This window comes from Chrysochloris asiatica, unplaced genomic scaffold (genome assembly GCF_000296735.1).
Source record: "Chrysochloris asiatica unplaced genomic scaffold, ChrAsi1.0 scaffold00092, whole genome shotgun sequence".
NCBI lineage: Eukaryota > Metazoa > Chordata > Mammalia > Afrosoricida > Chrysochloridae > Chrysochloris > Chrysochloris asiatica.
In genome coordinates, this window is record NW_006408610.1 from 5,994,531 (window position 1) to 6,011,518 (window position 16,988).

The 16,988-nt window shown below is 44.4% G+C and overlaps 1 protein-coding gene across 1 annotated transcript in view; it reads left to right on the top strand.

Annotated features, from left to right (window-relative positions):
• The window catches only part of ADPGK (ADP-dependent glucokinase), a 40,468-nt gene extending 23,965 nt beyond the window's left edge, over window positions 1-16,503 (top strand). Inside the window, exons 4-7 of the mRNA XM_006866513.1 lie at window positions 8,106-8,226; window positions 12,509-12,705; window positions 13,348-13,446; window positions 15,955-16,503. Of these exons, the coding sequence (XP_006866575.1) occupies window positions 8,106-8,226; window positions 12,509-12,705; window positions 13,348-13,446; window positions 15,955-16,503 (966 nt within the window). The remainder of the gene's footprint in view (window positions 1-8,105; window positions 8,227-12,508; window positions 12,706-13,347; window positions 13,447-15,954) is intronic.
• The last annotated feature ends 485 nt before the right edge of the window (window positions 16,504-16,988 follow it).

Consider the following 16,988-nt stretch of genomic DNA (forward strand, 5'->3'; position numbering starts at 1 on the left):
GTTCTGCTTTGCATGGGGTCGCTATGAGTCGGTTCCGACTCGATGGCACCTGACAACAACAACAATACTTGTAGCATGGCTATATAGCCATTGTGCTGTCTGTTCTTGGATAATGTAGGGAGAAAAAGCTCCCACCTCCAGGAAAAGTGTGTGATCAAAAGGAGCAAAAACAGAAGCAACATGAAATCAGAGACAAAAACCACCACTTTGAAACATAAATAAAACTGTGGCCAACTGTCCAGTTGTCTTGCTACACAGACAGTGTGTGTGCACTGTAGAAGCCTCCAGCAGTGAGTGATGGTATCCACTCGCTTAGGCCCCTCCTCTAGTCACCACCATAGAGGTGCATAGATAGATATTGAGAAGTTAATGGGAGAAAGATTGTCTACTATTTTTGTCTCTGAAGATCAGTTAGGTATCTGCATGTGCATAGTGTAATTCTCGAGATAGTTGCATCCTTTTATGTTGGGGTTTTACAGATTGTTCACATGGTTTGTCTGTCAGGCCTAACAGGCCTGCTTTTTTCTTGCTGGATATGCCAGAGTAAAGGGTCCCACGCAAGTTAATTTTAGGGCTGCGACCCGGCAGCTGACTTCATAAGCAGCTGCCAAAGAATTTGCCCTTAGGTCCAATAGGGCTCTTTCTCTCTGTGCCGTGGGAACACTGTGGGCTCAACACACCTCCTTTTGCAAATGTCACTGGACTTTTAGCGCCGTTTCCCTGTGCTGGTCTGGCTGTAGCCCCGCCCACTGAATGCGGGTGGCCGCAGAGGGAGTCCCACAACTCAAGTGATTCCTAAATCTCATTATTTTCCTTTATACCATGATTTTTTTCACTGGTGTGTGCAGGAAAATGACACCCGGGTGCTTCTTATGCTAGACCCAGAGCACTGGTGCTGTTCAATGAAATCAGCTTCTCTGGGTTTTCAGTCCCTCCCCGACAGAGCCTGTCCTACCTGACTCTGCCTCCGCCACCACCAGACCCCTCCATAATATTTGGGCAAGAATGCATAGATGTTCCTCAGTTGAATTTATGGACCACTTGCCGTGTGCCAGCCACTGGGCTCTTGTTGTTAAATGCAGTCAAGTCGGTTCCGACCCATAGCAACCCTGTATAGAGTTTCTAAGGAGCGGGTGGTAAGCTTGAACCACTGACCTTGTGGTTCACTGACTTTGTGGCACAAAGCATTAACCCACAGCGCCACATCGGGACTCCAGACTTGTTCAGAGATCACAAACTGCCCCAGGTTCACAGTGAGCTGGAATTCTAACCTTGGCAGTCCAACCCCACTGCCCATGCTCTTAAGTTCTGTATCATGCAGTGCTTAAGAGCATGCAGCTTTTGGGCCTGGAGACGGGATTGTACACAGGATGAGAAAACATGTAGTTGGCTCTATTGGCAAGCCTGTGAGTTAGAGCCAGAATTATGACAAAGGCAGCCATTAGATGGGAGTTGGCAGGGGATTGTCTTCATGCCCATTTGGCTTAACTGGAATTAAAAATTATTGCCCTGTTCAAAATAATATCCAGTTGAGAATGTTTGTTTGCTAGAAGCGGAATAGGTCTGAGATGAGGAGGCCAGCGAGGAGGTTACTGCTGCCCTACAGTGATGCAGATTCTGTACGGTGATTGAGGTTTCAATTAGAGTGACTGGAAAAGGAGATATAGATCTCTAAAACCTAATTCAGTGGAGTCACTGACTGGATGCTAGACCATTCATAGGGAGCTAAGAAGAGAGTGTTAGTCCAGATGATCCAGGAGCAAGATAGTTGAGAAATGTAGGATGGAAGTGGCTGCTGGTGACAGAGAAGGGGAGTGACTAGCAGGCCTCTGCTGTTTTGGGGACTTGCCTGAAAACAGAAATATGAGTCAGAGGGCCAGAATCAAAAGCCTAGAAGTGGACCTAGTAAGATAGATTGATGAGCAGTTTAAGGAGGAATTTCATATGGAGCCACACTGTATTCCAAAAGATGGTAATTTCAAGAGTATATTAAAGTGTCAGCATTCACATTTTAATAAACATTAAAGTTCCTAGAAAATATTAAGAGTCCTAGTATGGCACTGTGGGTTAATGCACTGGACTGCAAAGTTGTTTGAACTACAAGGTCAGCAGTTCAAGCTCACCAGCCACTCCTTGGAAGCCCTATACAGGGTTGCTATGGGTTGTAACTGGCTCTACAGCACTTAACAGCAACAACAGAGAGAAATACAAATTTTTATAGCCATTATTCTTACAGGTAGTAATTAACTCACAAATCAAGATAGAAAATTCTAGGACTGACCTTTGGCGGTAACTGCCTGACATCAAGTAGAAGAGAAGATTATTACAATCTCCTTCACAGAGGTTGGGAAGCTCAGACCCAGGCCTTTCCCATCAAAATCCCAGGAGTTCTCCTGGGTTCCTGAAAGGCCACCCCTAAGATTCTGAGCAATAATTCTGGCCTCTGGGAAGGCAGCATCCTGAAAGTCCTGGTAAATCTTGTTTGGTATTGACTTTCCCGGGGCTCAGCATTTCTTTGGCCCATGGGTTGGTCTTTGGAGAAGCCAGGCCTGGAACCAGTATGATTGGAAGGATTGAGGTAATAGTGTGGCGTGGGTAGGATACTGAGGACAGGGAAAGGATACGTGTTTCTCAGACCTTATAACAACCTTATGAGAAAAGTGGTCCTGAGAGATTAAGTAATGAATCCCAAGTCACCTAGCTAGTGCATGGTAAAGCCAGTATTCATACACTGGTTTCTGCCATGACTTTTTATCAGAGAGATTCAGTTCACTGTGCTGAACTGCTTCTCAGTGTGGACAAACTGTCATCTCAGATATACCAGTGGTTGAGGCATTTTCCATAGGTAATAATGATTTGTTGTTATTGTAAAGTACCGTGGAGTTGGTTCTGACTCCTAGCAACCCTGTATCTCTATACAAATGGTGGATGTGAACTGCTGACCTTGTGGTTAACAGTCCAGTGTTTTTCCTACAGCGCAACACCAGGAATGCAATAATAATAATAGCTCACACTTATATAAGAGAGAGTCCTGGTGTGGCGCTGTGGATTAAGACTGGATCGTTAACCGCAAGGTTGGCAGTTCAAACCCACCAGTCAGTCAATCCGTGGAAACCCTATACAGGGTCGCTATGAGTCAGAACCAAGTCAATGGTTCTTAACAACAGCAACATACAAGGGGCTTCATAAAATTCATGGAAAAATTCCATTCTCTTTTCATTCCATTTTTCTATGAAATTTTGAATCCCCTTCATACAGCTCTTACTGTGTGCCAAGTACTGTTCTAAGAGGTGGACATATATATTAATTCATTTAATCCTCATGACATCTTGCAAAGGAGGTCCTGCTATTATCCCCATTTTACAGATAGGAAAAATGAGACACAAAGAAAAACTACTCAAAGATACATACCTCATATGGGTATGGGATGGTGGTATTGTTGGTAAGTGCCATCAAGTTGGTTCCAACTCATAACAACCCTATATGGGGTTTCCAAGGAGCAGCTGGTGGGTTTGAACTGTTGACCTTGTGGTTTGTAGTCCAATGCTAATCTTACAGTGCCGCACCAGTAGTCCCATGTGGCATAGAGCTGGGATTTTAAACCAGGTGTACCGCTGTAGGCTCAGCACTGGACTGAACCACATGATCATCAGATCAAACCCACCAACTGCTCCTTGTAAACCCTATACAGGGTCACTATGAGTCGGAACCAACAAGACAGCACTTAACAATAACAGTCTTATTCAAGCCCATATTCTTAATATTTGTGCTTTACTATGCCTCATAAATTTTGTAATTAAGTGCCATCAAGTCAGTTCCAACTCATAGCGACCCTGTATAGGGTTTCTCAGGAGCAGCTGGTAGGTTTGAACTGCTGACTGTAGGTTAGCAGTCCAGTGCCGATCCTACAGCACCACACCAGAATGCCATGTTTCGTAAATATAATAATAAAAGCAGGTTTAGTGGAATGATAAAATAGAGCCCAGATTGCAGTAGGGAACAGTGGAGAAAATACAGAAGCATAGTACCTTTAGAAAATAAATTTGTGGAATATAGTCAAGAATTAAAAATGGATGTTGGATTTTCTCACATGCTGTTTTTGCATCTGTTAAGATGACTATTTGGTTTTTCTGTTTAGTTTGGTACATTACGTGTTAAATGTTGAACCAGTCTTGCATCTCTGGGATAAACTACTTGGCTCTGATACATTATGCATTGTTAGATTCATTTTGCTGAAATTTTTACATCTGTGTTCATGAGGGATATTGGTCTATAATTTTTACTTCTAATAATGTCTTTGTCTAGATTTGTTATCAGAATAATATTGGACTCAGAGAATGAATTGGAAAGTATATCTTCTCCAGATTTTTTAGAAATTTGTATATAAAGTCATAGTCATGTCTTCCTTAAATGCTGTAGAATTCACCAGTGAAGCTGTCTGGTCTTGGGGGTTTTTTTCTGTGTGGTAAGGTTTTTGACAATTTTGATTTCTTTAATAGATACAGGAGAATTTTTATTTCTGTTTCTTCTTGGGTGAGCTTTGGTAGTTTGTCTTTCAAGAAATTTGTCCATTTCATCTAAGTTGTTGAATTTGTTGGCACAAAGTTGATCATAATACTTTTTTACCCTTTTAATATCTATCTATAGAATCTGTAATAATTTAACCCTCTCATTCCAGATATTGGTCATTTGTTCCTCCCTCCTCCCGCTCCCAAATCAGTCTGCCTGTGGCACTGTAGGTTAATGCACTGGACTACAAAGTCAGTTTGAACCGCAAGGTCAACAGTTCAAGTTCACCAGCTGCTCCTCAGAAACCCTATACATGGTCACTATGGGTCAGAACAGACTCAGTAGCACTTAACAACAACAACAACAACAGTCATTCTGGCTAGAGGTTTATCCACGTTATTATTAATCTTTTCAATCAATACTGAGTTTTTGGTTTCGTTGATTTTTCTCTTATTTGTCTTGTATCTACGTGTGTACTTAGAGTCTAGCTTGCTTGTCTTTTCTCTCTTCTTTAGGAGCTGAGGTCATTGGTTGGAGACGTCCCTTGTTTTCTGGTAGAAGTTTTTAGTGCTGTAAATTTCCCCTTAGCTTGGGATACTGTAGCTTCATCCCACAGATTATGATAAATTGTGTTTTTATTTTAATTCAATTAAAAATATTTTCTGATTGTCCTTTTGATTTCTTCTTTGGTCTATGAACTATTCATATACCCACTGCTGTTGAGTAGATTCTGACTCATAATAACGCTGTGTTGGGTTTTCAAGGCTCCATAAATCTCTGCGGGAACCACATAACCTGCGCTTAGCAGTGCAGTGCTTGTCCTACAGCAGTACCCTGGTGCCTTACGGACTGCTTAGGAGAATGGTATTCTGTTTCTAAATGTTGTGGGACTTTGCAGATACATTCTTATTGGTGATTTCTATATTAATTCCACTGTGGTCAGAGAAAATACTTTGTATGGCTTTTCTATTAAATTTACTTAAGGTATGTTTTATAGCCCAGAATATGACCTATCTTAATGAAGTTCCATATGCACTTGAAAAGAATGTGTATTCTGCTGTTGTTGGATGGGAGTGGTCTATAAACATCAGTTAAGTCAAGTCAATAGATGTTGTTGTTGTTAATGTGCTGTAGAGTTGGTTCCGACCCATAGTGACCCTGTATAGGGTTTCCAAGGAACGTCTAGTGAGCTTGAACCACCGACCTTATGGTTCAAACTGATTTTGCAGTCTAGCATGTTAACCCGCAGTGCCCCACCAGGACTCCAGTCAATAGATGTTGTTGTTAAGTGCCGTGGAGTCGGTTCCAACTCATAGCGACCCTGCACAGGGTTTCCGAGGCTGTAAATCTTTACGGGAGCAGAACACCTCATCTTTCTCCCGTGGAACCGCTGGTCGTTTCGAACTGCTGACCTTGCAGTTCATAGCCCGATTCGTAACCACTACGCTACCAGAGCTCCTTCAGTCAATAGATAAGCCCTCCCAAAAAACAAAGCAAATTCACTGCCATCAAGTGGATTGCAACTGATAGAGACCCTACATGGGGTTTCCGAGGCTGTAAATCTGTATGGTAGCAGACCGTGTCATCTTCCCCCAGAAGCTGAATCACCAACCATGTGGTTAACAGTTCAGGGCTCCTTAGTCAGTAGATAATATTCTTACCTATTTTCCCTCTGCTTGTTCTATCACGTAAGAGAAAGGGTATTGACATCTCCAACCATAAATGTGGACTGTTTTATTTCCCTTATTCTTCTATAGTTTTGTGCTTCGTGTATTTTGAAGCTCTGTTATTTGATGCATAAATGTTTAAAATTGTTATATTTCCTTCATGAATGGACCTCTTTATTGTTGCCAGAAAATCATGTCAGTACTGTTTGCTTTGAAATCTGTTTTAATTAACATGGCCATTTCCGGCTGCCCTTTAATTAGAATTAGTGTTACAATGGTATGTCTTGTCTGTCCTTTTGGTTAATTTGTGTCTTTATGCTTCAAGTGTATTTTTAGAGTAGTATAGTTTTTTATGCCATCTGATAATGTCAGCCTTTTGATTGGGCTGTTTTGAGCACTTGCATTTAATGTGATTATTGATATAATTAGGCTTTAATATGGCATCTTGCTATTTGTGGTCTATTTGCCCTACTTTTTCCTTCTCTTTTTCTGCTATCTTTTGGGCTGAGGAGTTTTTATAATTGTATTTTGTCTTTTCTGACTTCTTAGCTGTAATTATTTGTTTTGTGATAGTGGTAGTTGCTTTACGGTGTATATTGTACATTTTTAACGTATCAGAGCCTGCTCTGAGGTGATATTTAGTATCAGTACCACACATAAGAATTGTTGTTGTTGTCAGGTGCTATCGAGTCGGTACAGCCAGAGTGCTTCTTGGAGGCCAGGATGGCCAAACTTCGTCTCTCATACTTCAGACACATAAGAATAGTGTACCTCCATTTCTCCCTTCTGATTTGTATGCTGTTGTTTTCCTTTTTCACATATTATAAGTTTTGTGCTCCATTGTTAATATTTTCTGCTAAATCATTAACTGTCTTTTAAAGAGACTCAAATGTAAAAAACAACAACAAAGCCCTGTGTGCATATCCAGAATGACCACTCCTGGTGCTCTCCATCCCTTTGTGTAAAACCAGCAGGTACCCCTTTCCTTCTGCAAGAAGCACTTCCTTTGTCATTTCTTGTAGTACATACAGCTCTGATGATGATGAATTCTTTTGGCTTTTATATATCTGAAAACTCTTTTAAGGTACTATACTGAGGCATTTTCAAGGCTTACTTGGGATTTTTTCTGTTTCTTAGGAATCACTGTCCTTCATTGTCCAGTGCCTGAGTGGTTTGAAAACTATTGTTTCATCTATTTTGCTTCTTGTGGTGGTTGTTTCAGGTGAGAGAGTAAATTTGGGTTCCATCTTGTAAGCTGAAGTTCTACCCAAGAATTGAGAAAGGAAATAAGATAGTAAGGCCAGACTTTGAGAGTTGGTACCTAATGGGTATTTGTCAAGGCAAAGGGAGACTAGGTCAAACAGAAAGGCATCTATTTTTGCCCAGAAGCTGGGATTTCTTAGTAAGGTACACAGATATGCCTTGGTACAAAGCAGTGTACAAACAAGCAATTAATTAGCAAGTCAAGATGCGTTTTGAAGCTCTCGTGGGCAATTCAGTCTGAAACATTCCTTTCAGTCTGGTCCAAGCCCTCTTTTTTGAGTGTGTCCTTGGCCTTGAGGGTGTCCCAGAACTGGCATGGCAGATGCAATGGCTCATTGGACCTGAGGCCACAGAACATGAAATGTTTTCTAGAAGGAACTTCCACAGGGTGACCCTGAGATACAAGACCGGAACAGTATGGAATACAGCTGCTACATAGTGTCTGTCTAGCATACGTGGCTCTGTGTCAGTTTCTTAGCCTCTCCTTTCTGGGTACATTGTGGCCATAGTCTCCAGAGGTCTGCCCCTGGTAATCACCCCTCAGGACTACATACCTCCAAACCAAGAGCTTCCAGCATTCGGTTTGGTTCCCAACATTCTGTTGAAATGAACAGAACTGACTTGTTACTGGTTTCCTCATATAGACTTCATGTTGCTTGTCTCCAGGTTCTTCTCTGTGGTCCAGTTGGTCCAAAGCTGCATGAACTTCTTGATGATAATGTATTTGTTCCGCCAGAATCATTGCAGGAAGTGGATGAGTTCCACCTCATTTTGGAGTACCAAGCAGGTAAGGGAAATGAGTAAGTCAGAGGATTGCTGGCAGAGATCAGTAAGTGACTGCAGAAATTATCTTTGTATATGTGCAGGATCCTGCTGTATACCAAAGGTTTCCTGATTCACTGGTTCTACTGAGCTAATTCTGGCCATTGTCTCAGAAGCATGAGAGTGTATGCTCACAGGAAAGACAATCCCTAGCTCTGCGAACAAAATTGATCTGAATCCAAGATAAACCAGGCTGGAGGAATAAAATAGAAAATGTATTAAACACACATATCTAAAGTTTTTCTTGATTACTGAGAAAAGAGAAGGGTGAGTAACATCTGTTCAGCTCTGTGCTGAATTCTGCCCGGAGCCTTTCTGGCAAACTGTTCCAAGCCATTTAGAATTAATTCAAGGCCTGTGGCAAACTCCCTTTGAAGCATTTTGTTTTTTCTTAGGTGTGTGAGTGGAAGTGTTTTGTATTTAACATCACTTACATTATTTCCCATTCATTGTATTATGTTCCAATGTTTATAGCTCCAACTCCACACTGTCCCACCCTTACCCAGCGAAGTAGTTCATTTTATCTGTTACACAAACTACAGGTCTGATTTCTGAGTGAATCTGAAATACCTAGAAAGATTTCTTGATCCTGCATATTTCCTGCTGTATCTTTCTCTCTGCTCAGAACTCAGACTCTTGACTGATTTGACACATTATGAATTCAAGTGAAAGACTCATGTCCAAACAGACTAATTGGTCCCTCAAAAGTAGTACTTATTTTAATAAGTTTCATTGAGCTGCTTCCAAGTCAGGCAATTAAGAGACCCTCACCTACCAAAGTAATTCACTGTAATTAAGATATGAAATATTGTGTTCTTTAAAATTATATCTTCCTCCAAATACAGATAAAAATTGTTTTTATTTCTGGTTCTTGTTTGGGTTCTGACAAATCTGTCAGAAGTTTGGGAAGAGTCAGATCTGAAAGTTAGCGACAGAATAGGATGTTGGGATAGGCAGTCCACATTTGAGTTACACAGGTTTCTCTCAGTTTAGTCTCCCCAAATGGGAAAACAGAGTGCTATTTCTTACTGTCTGAAGATGTGGTAAAGATTAAGAGGCTAGTGTGCTTAAGCATTTTGAACTTTTGACTTGAAAAGTCCCAGCATGACTGGAGCAGCTAAGATGTGCTTTTGAGGGGCTGCTGCCACTTACAGGTTCCTCTCCCTCGGCTCGGTGCCCGTGGTAGGGCCTGGCAGCCTTTCAGGCTTTGCCTGGTTTCTGTCATGTATTCCAGACTTCGCAGATACCTTTGACAGCTGTGCCTTGAGTGTGATTAAAGAGCAAGCGCAACTTCTCTTGAAAGTAGAGTGTCTCCTTCCTGGAGCATAAGCTTCACACCTCAGATAGTGATTTCAGTGCTTTATTTTCTTAGTACAAAGCAGTAGCTCCCCCGGTAAGTTGCAAGTGAAGTTCTGTTTCCTCGTCCAGAGCCAACTTGGACTCAGCGGCAGCAACTCGAGGCTGCGCTCTCCACAGAGATCCATGCCTAACTTACAGGGTCAGCTCCCTCACAGGATTTGTCAATTTTATTGTTTTCCCTCTTACTTCCTACCAGACCTTCCCAGAGAAGGTAATTTTTCAGGCTTTGGACTGGGGAGCCAATGAGTCACTGCAAAGAAGTTTTGCTTACTGGCAGAAGGGCAGGATGATAAATTGAGAGAATGTATTGCTTGCTTAAATAAATAAAGAGCCTTTGAGAAAAGAAGGGCATTAACTACGAGTCAGAGGCTCGCCCTGTCTGGGCATTGGGCATTCTGCCTGTGGGCCCTGCCACCAGCTGGGAGACAGCCCTGAACACCTCTCTGCTTTCCCCATTGCCTTCACCTTGCCCCCATCATCTCTCCCCTGACGAAATCAATTTATTTTGAATCCTGAGTGACTCTTTTCTTCTTGGCTAAGCTAGCCTGTATTTCTTAAACAGCTTCATTATTTAAAGGTCCGTTCTAAGTCTGACTCTGTTGTTGTTAAGTGTAGTCTAGTCAGTTCTGACCCATAGCGACCCTGTATAGGGTTTCTGAGGAGCAGCTGGTAAGCTTGAACTGCCAACCTTGCAGTTCAAACGGCTTTGCAGTCTGGCACATTAACCCACAGCACCACACCAGGACTCTAAGTGTGACTTTGTGGAGAATACTAAATGCAATGAATTTTTCTTGCTAATTTGGGAAATGCTGGAATAACCATGTTATTCATTGGCCTAAGCACTTAGTCATGTCTGTTCTCTATTCACTTCTCCATTTGCTAATTCATCCACATGGCTATGTGCCAGGCACAGAGAGATGCAGCAGAGAGATGACAATGGAAGGAGACCTGAGCCCTACTCTCAGCCCAGAGTTTCATGTGCGAGATGGACACTGGAACAAAGTACTGAAAAGTCATGTGCCCAGTCGTCTCGGAGGGCAGAGTGGTGGCCCGTGAGGGAAGTTACCCAGTGGGCATGGGGGTGGGAGGGCTTCACAGAGGAAGCCCAGACATGTGTTGGGTGTTTGCAGATGAAACAAAAGTGGACTATTTCAGTCAACTCCAAGCAATACGTGATCCAAGAGTTAGAAAGGGATGTGATGTTTAAGAAAAAAAAATACAAGTATCCTGTCAGGGTAGCATCTTTTTTGGGGGTGGGAGCAGGGGGAGAGCATAGATTTGTATACAAGTGACCCACATACAAGCTGCTTTTCAGAGGGACAGATTCTGTAACACCTGACTCACTCCCAAGGAAGATGGTTGTCCCAGGTCCTCCCTCTGCTCTGGAGAGTAAGCCCTGAATACACACACTCACTCCCCAACACTCAATCCCCAAGGAAAGGACCATTCCAAAATAGAGGAATTCGTTTGCCTACTGCAGTTGGCAGATGAGTCAGTCTGCCTTGAGAAGAAATGTTCAGAAGGAATACCCAGTGTGCATGATAGAAACCATTGAAAATGTAGCCTTCTGTCTGTGGCATGTAGGGTGTAAATGGGAATGCTCATTAATGAGGAAGAGAGGCTGTATGAGCCTGCGTCACAAATCCTTGCCCTGTCTCCCTTGCCTCGCCCTTCTGGGTGCACCTCCATGCTGATAGGACTGGCCTCCTTCATCAGTTACCCCACGTTAGCAGAGGTGGGCAGCCCTTATGTGGAGCAAGTTTCAAGATTTCCTGTCACATCTTTATGGCAGAGCCGAGCCTGTGAGCACTGAGGCCCCAGTGAGTAGGTCAGAAAGGACCCTGCCTGCCACACTGCCATTCCTGGGTTCTTTTCATACTTGGCAGCCGTGGTTCTCACCTCAGGATCTCAAAGGGTGAAGCCACCTGCCCATAAAATTAAGTTCCTCAGGTGGTTGTGGTGCATGGCCAGTGTTGAGAGCCACTGGGACAAATGTGCACCCCTCCTGGTGATGACCTGGCTCCCCCTGCTTGGATCAGAGGAGCAGACCCTGAGTGGACCCTCCGTAACAGGCAGTGTGGGATTCATAGATAGGCATCGTCCCCTTAAAGAACCAGCCGTCTATTTGGGGACATGGGGCACAAATATGTGAAGAGTTACACAATGGAAGGTTTGAATAGTAGCCGAGGTGGTAGAAGAGCTCAAAGCAAAATGACGCATCACCAAACCAGGCCCAGAAAAAGCTTTGGGGATGCCCTCAGAGGTGAAATCGTACCTCGCTAAAGCAGTCAACTGGCAATTCAGGCAGGAGGTAGGACTGGAACACGGCCATTCCTCCAGAGCACCTCATGCAGAGGAGGCCAGCAGCCAGCTGTGCATACCTACTGGGTCACATGCTCACACATCTCCAGTGGGCATCAGGGAGGAGGTGTAGTCAGCATGGCTCTGGGAATTGGTGCCTGCTTCGATTCTAACTGGAGGAAAGGTGCTTGGGGCTCTGCTGTGGGCTTGGGTAGGGATGACAAAGGCCTCAGGTCCTCTGTGGTGGTCACTGGGCAGGCAACTTAGGGCATGTTGGTGCTCTGTGACTCAAGGGACCTGAGTATCCTGGGCTTGAGGGCTCAGGGGTCACTCTGGACAGTTGTTTTCCAGGAACTTGAGAGGAGCTGATTACCAGCCCCTTGGAAGCGCCTGTTTCTGTGTTGATTTGGTGTGGTTTTTTTCTTTACTGACCCCAACCTCCCAGATGCAGCCCCATGGTTATTGTAGACAGTGTGGCCAGGCTCGGCTCCTGCCACACACGTCTCCAGTGAGGTACCTGCCAGTCTCTGCACAGCACGATAAAGCCTCTCCCATTTCTTCCCATTGTGTTAACTGGGCTTTTCTAGGGGAGGAGTGGGGCCAGTTAAAAGCTCCAAATGCCAACCGATTCATCTTCTCTCACGACCTCTCCAACGGGGCCATGAAAATGCTGGAGGTGTTTGTGTCTAGCCTGGAGGAGTTTCAGCCCGACCTGGTGGTCCTCTCTGGATTGCACATGATGGAGGGACAGAGCAAGGAGCTTCAGAGGAGGAGACTCTTGGAGGTAATAGCACCGACCTAGCTCTAGAATTCCCCACATCTCAGCTGGGGGTTTCTCCGGGGTCCCTCCTCTCTTGGCCACTGTAGCTTGTGCTGCCTTGCCTTAGGTCCTGGCTTCCCAAGGATGTACCTCGGCAACTGGCTGGGAAGTCAGCCCCCTTCTCCAGGGAGACACCTCATGGTGTTCGTTCAGGAGTGGACAGCAGCTTGAGCAGGACAGGTCAGAACCTCTTGCCTGAGCCTCTCTGCATCCTGTGCTATACTGAACGTGACTGCGAACTACAGTATTCTGTAGTTTGTCTCCTGCGTGTGACTTGCATCATCTCACTTCATGTCAACAAAACTGAGGGCCCTGCAAGTCCAGAGCACACTGAGGCCCGACTGCTCCGTCCATGTCCCGAGGCATAGGCTGGCACCAGGGACTTACAGGGAAAGTTTGCTGTCCTCTGAGTTTCTACCCCCCATGCCTAGTCACCCCTTCTGTGTAAAGTCTCCCTTGTCCACAGAGGCCAGAGGTGACCCGTGTTGCTCGGCACTCTTGGGAGGCTACAAAGAAGGCAGTACCGTCAAGGAGGGCTTTTCTTTCACGACTTGACCCTTCCTCCCCTTTTCTGACTTCTAAGCAGTGCTGCGCTCCTCTCTGCAGGTTGTCACCTCCATTTCTGATATCCCCACGGGTGTTCCCGTGCACCTTGAGCTTGCCAGTATGACCAACAGGGAGCTCATGAACAACATTGTGCACCAGGTAACCACATGGGCAGGGTGTGGGTCCTCCTGTAGAGAGCTTGCAGAGAAACCCCTTTGTGCATGGGGGCCATGTGACATCATGCCCACAGGGATCCCGGGGAGAGGCCAGGACTCAGGCTAGATTAGACATACGACAGCTTCATGGTTTTATGGGTTTCTTTTGAAATAGGGATGTTAGTAGTAGTTTTTGCAGAACTCAAAGGAGAAAAAACCACAGCTCAGCTGCTTTCAGTTTAACTTCAGGAAGCTAGAAGAAAGGAACTTTGAACTCCCGCATCCCAAGCAACTAGGTGTTCAAATCCTGTCTTTGAACAGCAACAGGGACCTAGGGTACATAGGAGCGCATGAGCTGAAGAAAACTGGCTTTGAAGCCCTCAGCTGCCATGCCAGCTCCAGCATGTGCTAGCTTTATGAACACAGGCAAGTTACATAGCTCTTCAGAGTGTTACTCAACTTTTAAAATAATGTATTTATTATATGATTCAAAACCCAAAACAAATGTAAAAAAGATAAGTGAATGGAACGTCAAAAAGTTAATGAATAACCTTAACTTTTCATTCCATTATTCCACAAACGTTTTGAAGCCGCTTCATACAATGAAATCTCTCCAGCCTGTAACCAGTGTTTGTTATTTATCAATTTCATCTATATCCCTCAAAGAGAGTATGGTGGTTCTATCGATAAGCACTGGGCTGCAAACCACGAGGTCCTGGGATTGAGCCCACCAGCCACTCTGCAGGAGAAAGATGAGGCTTTCTGTTCCAGCCAAGATTTAAAAGTCTCAGACACCCTGTACAGGGTCACTATGAGCCAGAACCGACTCACTGGCACTGAGCGGCAGCAGTGTCCTCTGAAGTTACTCGATGTCTCCATGTAAAGATGAGACTATGACCTTAGTTTATAATCTCTTTACCCATAAAGATAGCATAGCATACTGAATGCACTGTCTGCACTTTGGTTTTGCCCCCGCTTGTATTTTGAAATCTTGTCTCTGTCAGTACATGAGGCATGTCAGTGGTCTTTTTGCAGCTTCATGGTTAAAACAGGTGCGTGCATGTTCTACTTGTTTAACCTGGACATTCCTGGTGGAGGTCTTGGTTGGTTGTTGTCTCTTGCTATTCCATGCAATGCCACGAATAACTTAGAAAGTGCATGTAAATTCTCAGAAGTAGAATGGCTGTATTGGAACATTTGTAAGTGTGATGTTGTCAAATTGCCCTCTATGAGAATTGTGTTGGTTTACTTCCCATAAACAACATTGACAAATTATTTCTTCACAGCCTTACCACTAGAATGTAAATGCTTACATTTTACCTGTCTGAATATATACCAACTATATTTCAGTATACTTTTTATTTACACTTCCTTTATGTGAAGCTGAGAGCCATTTTCATTTTCTTTTCTGTATAATGTCAACTTTATGTTTCTTTCTGATCATCAGTTCCCTTTTCTGTAAAATGGGGTCAGTTCCTTAGTCCCTCAGCCCTCACATTCACCCCTAACTTGCATTAGTTAGAGCCATAAGTGCAGTACCTGAAACAGAACATGCTGTGAATCGAAGCTGCTATTACATAGGCCACTGGGGCAGCATTCGGCCAACCAAAAGGTTGGCAGTTCAAACCCACCATCTGCTCAGTATATAGAGCAGTTCTACTCAGACTTATAGGGTTGCTGTGAGTCCAAATGGAGACAGTAGGGGCTTGGTGTGGTGATGTAGGATAAGCACTGAAAGCTAACCACAAAGCCAGCAGTTCAAACCCACCTGTACAGGTGATATAACAGAATACACACACACACACAGAGATGAAGGGGCTTCAGAAAGTTAATGAAAAAATGGAACTTTTCCATGAACATTTTGAAGTCCCCTTGTGTGTGTGTATATATATATATATATATAATATATATATACACATGTTTACAAGGGCTCATCTGTCTTCAGATACATTTATGGAATTAACTGTGTGTGGTTGTAAAGAGGGACATGCTAAGAGCGAGCAGCTCCAGACGCCATACCTTCTAGGTCACATGCTCTTCTTACTCAGTTCAAACCCACTTCTCACTCAGTCTTCTGACCACACCTGTGCAAACTGCTCAGGGTGTAACCTGAACCTACATTCTCCTGGTTTCTTGGTTTTGTGTACGTGGAACCATTGTGACTTGGCATACGTTCGTGGACCTTCTGTTTTACTGGTTTAAAGCCTGCTGACATTCAGGAACTGAAAGTCTTATCCCATCGAAGTTAAGAGCATCTGTAAAGACTAAAGAAGCAAGGTACAAACTGCATACAGCCCTGCTTTCTAAACATTGACTGTATGTACCTCTCATCTTATACTGGCACGTGATGACGGTCTCTAGGTTGTCTGAGGCGGTAGTGAGAGAGATTAGCTTGACACTTCCTCACCAGAGAATTCAGGGCAGAGAATTCTGCCCATTCCCTCTGTCCTTTAGTCACATGCTGTGTCTAAGCAATGTCCATCAGAAAGACTGCTGTTTCCTCTGTTAGCAGGTCTTTCCTGTGGTGACCTCCCTGGGGCTGAATGAACAGGAGCTGTTGTTTCTCAGCCAGTCGGCATCTGGACCTCACTCATCTCTCTCGTCCTGGAATGGGGTTCCTGATGTGGGCATGGTCAGTGACATCCTCTTTTGGATCTTGAAAGAGCATGGAAGAAGCGAGAACAGAGCCTCAGACCTCACCAGGATCCACTTCCACACGCTGGTCTACCATATCCTGGTAACCGTGGACGGACACTGGGCCAACCAGCTGGCAGCTGTGGCTGCTGGGGCCCGCGTGGCTGGGACACAGGCCTGCGCCACAGAAACCATAGATGCCGGCCGAGTGTCTCTGCAGGCACCCCATGAGTTCACCACGTCCCACTCAGAGGCGGGCTCCAGGATCGTATTAAACCCGAACAAGCCAGTAGTAGAGTGGCACAGAGAGGGGGTATCCTTCCACTTCACACCAGTCTTGGTTTGCCAAGACCCTGTTAGAACTGTGGGCCTTGGAGATGCCATTTCAGCTGAAGGACTCTTCTACTCTGAAGTTCACCCTCACTAATAGGGAGGAGAGATCATGGATAACTTGCCCAAGGAAGGAAAACTAGCCAAGTGTAGAATTATAGAAGAAAGTGGTTTGGAAACTAGGATTGAGGGGGTCAGAAGAGTTTCTAGATCAAACTCTGTCAGACACATTCCAGCCTGTTGGCAAGGACACAGACATTTCAGGTTTGAATCAAAGTATTACCAGTGAGACTGGACTTGTGTGTTTTCTATGTTGTGTTACAGTGGTGAAACTTGATTCCCAAATCCCAAGCTTAAGCAGAATCATCAAGGATTTTAACCAAATGTCAAGTCAGAGCACGTCCCCTGGAGAAAGGCTCCCTCCCACCCCCGTGCACCTTGAGAAGTGGATGCTGGCTCCCCAGTGTCCCACTGTTGTCTGAAGCCTTGTGTGGGGCTCAGTGCTTGCGGCCGGGATCATGATTTCTCTTCAGGATTACCGCAGAAATGGGTACAGCTTCTCATAGGGCAGAGCCACAAATA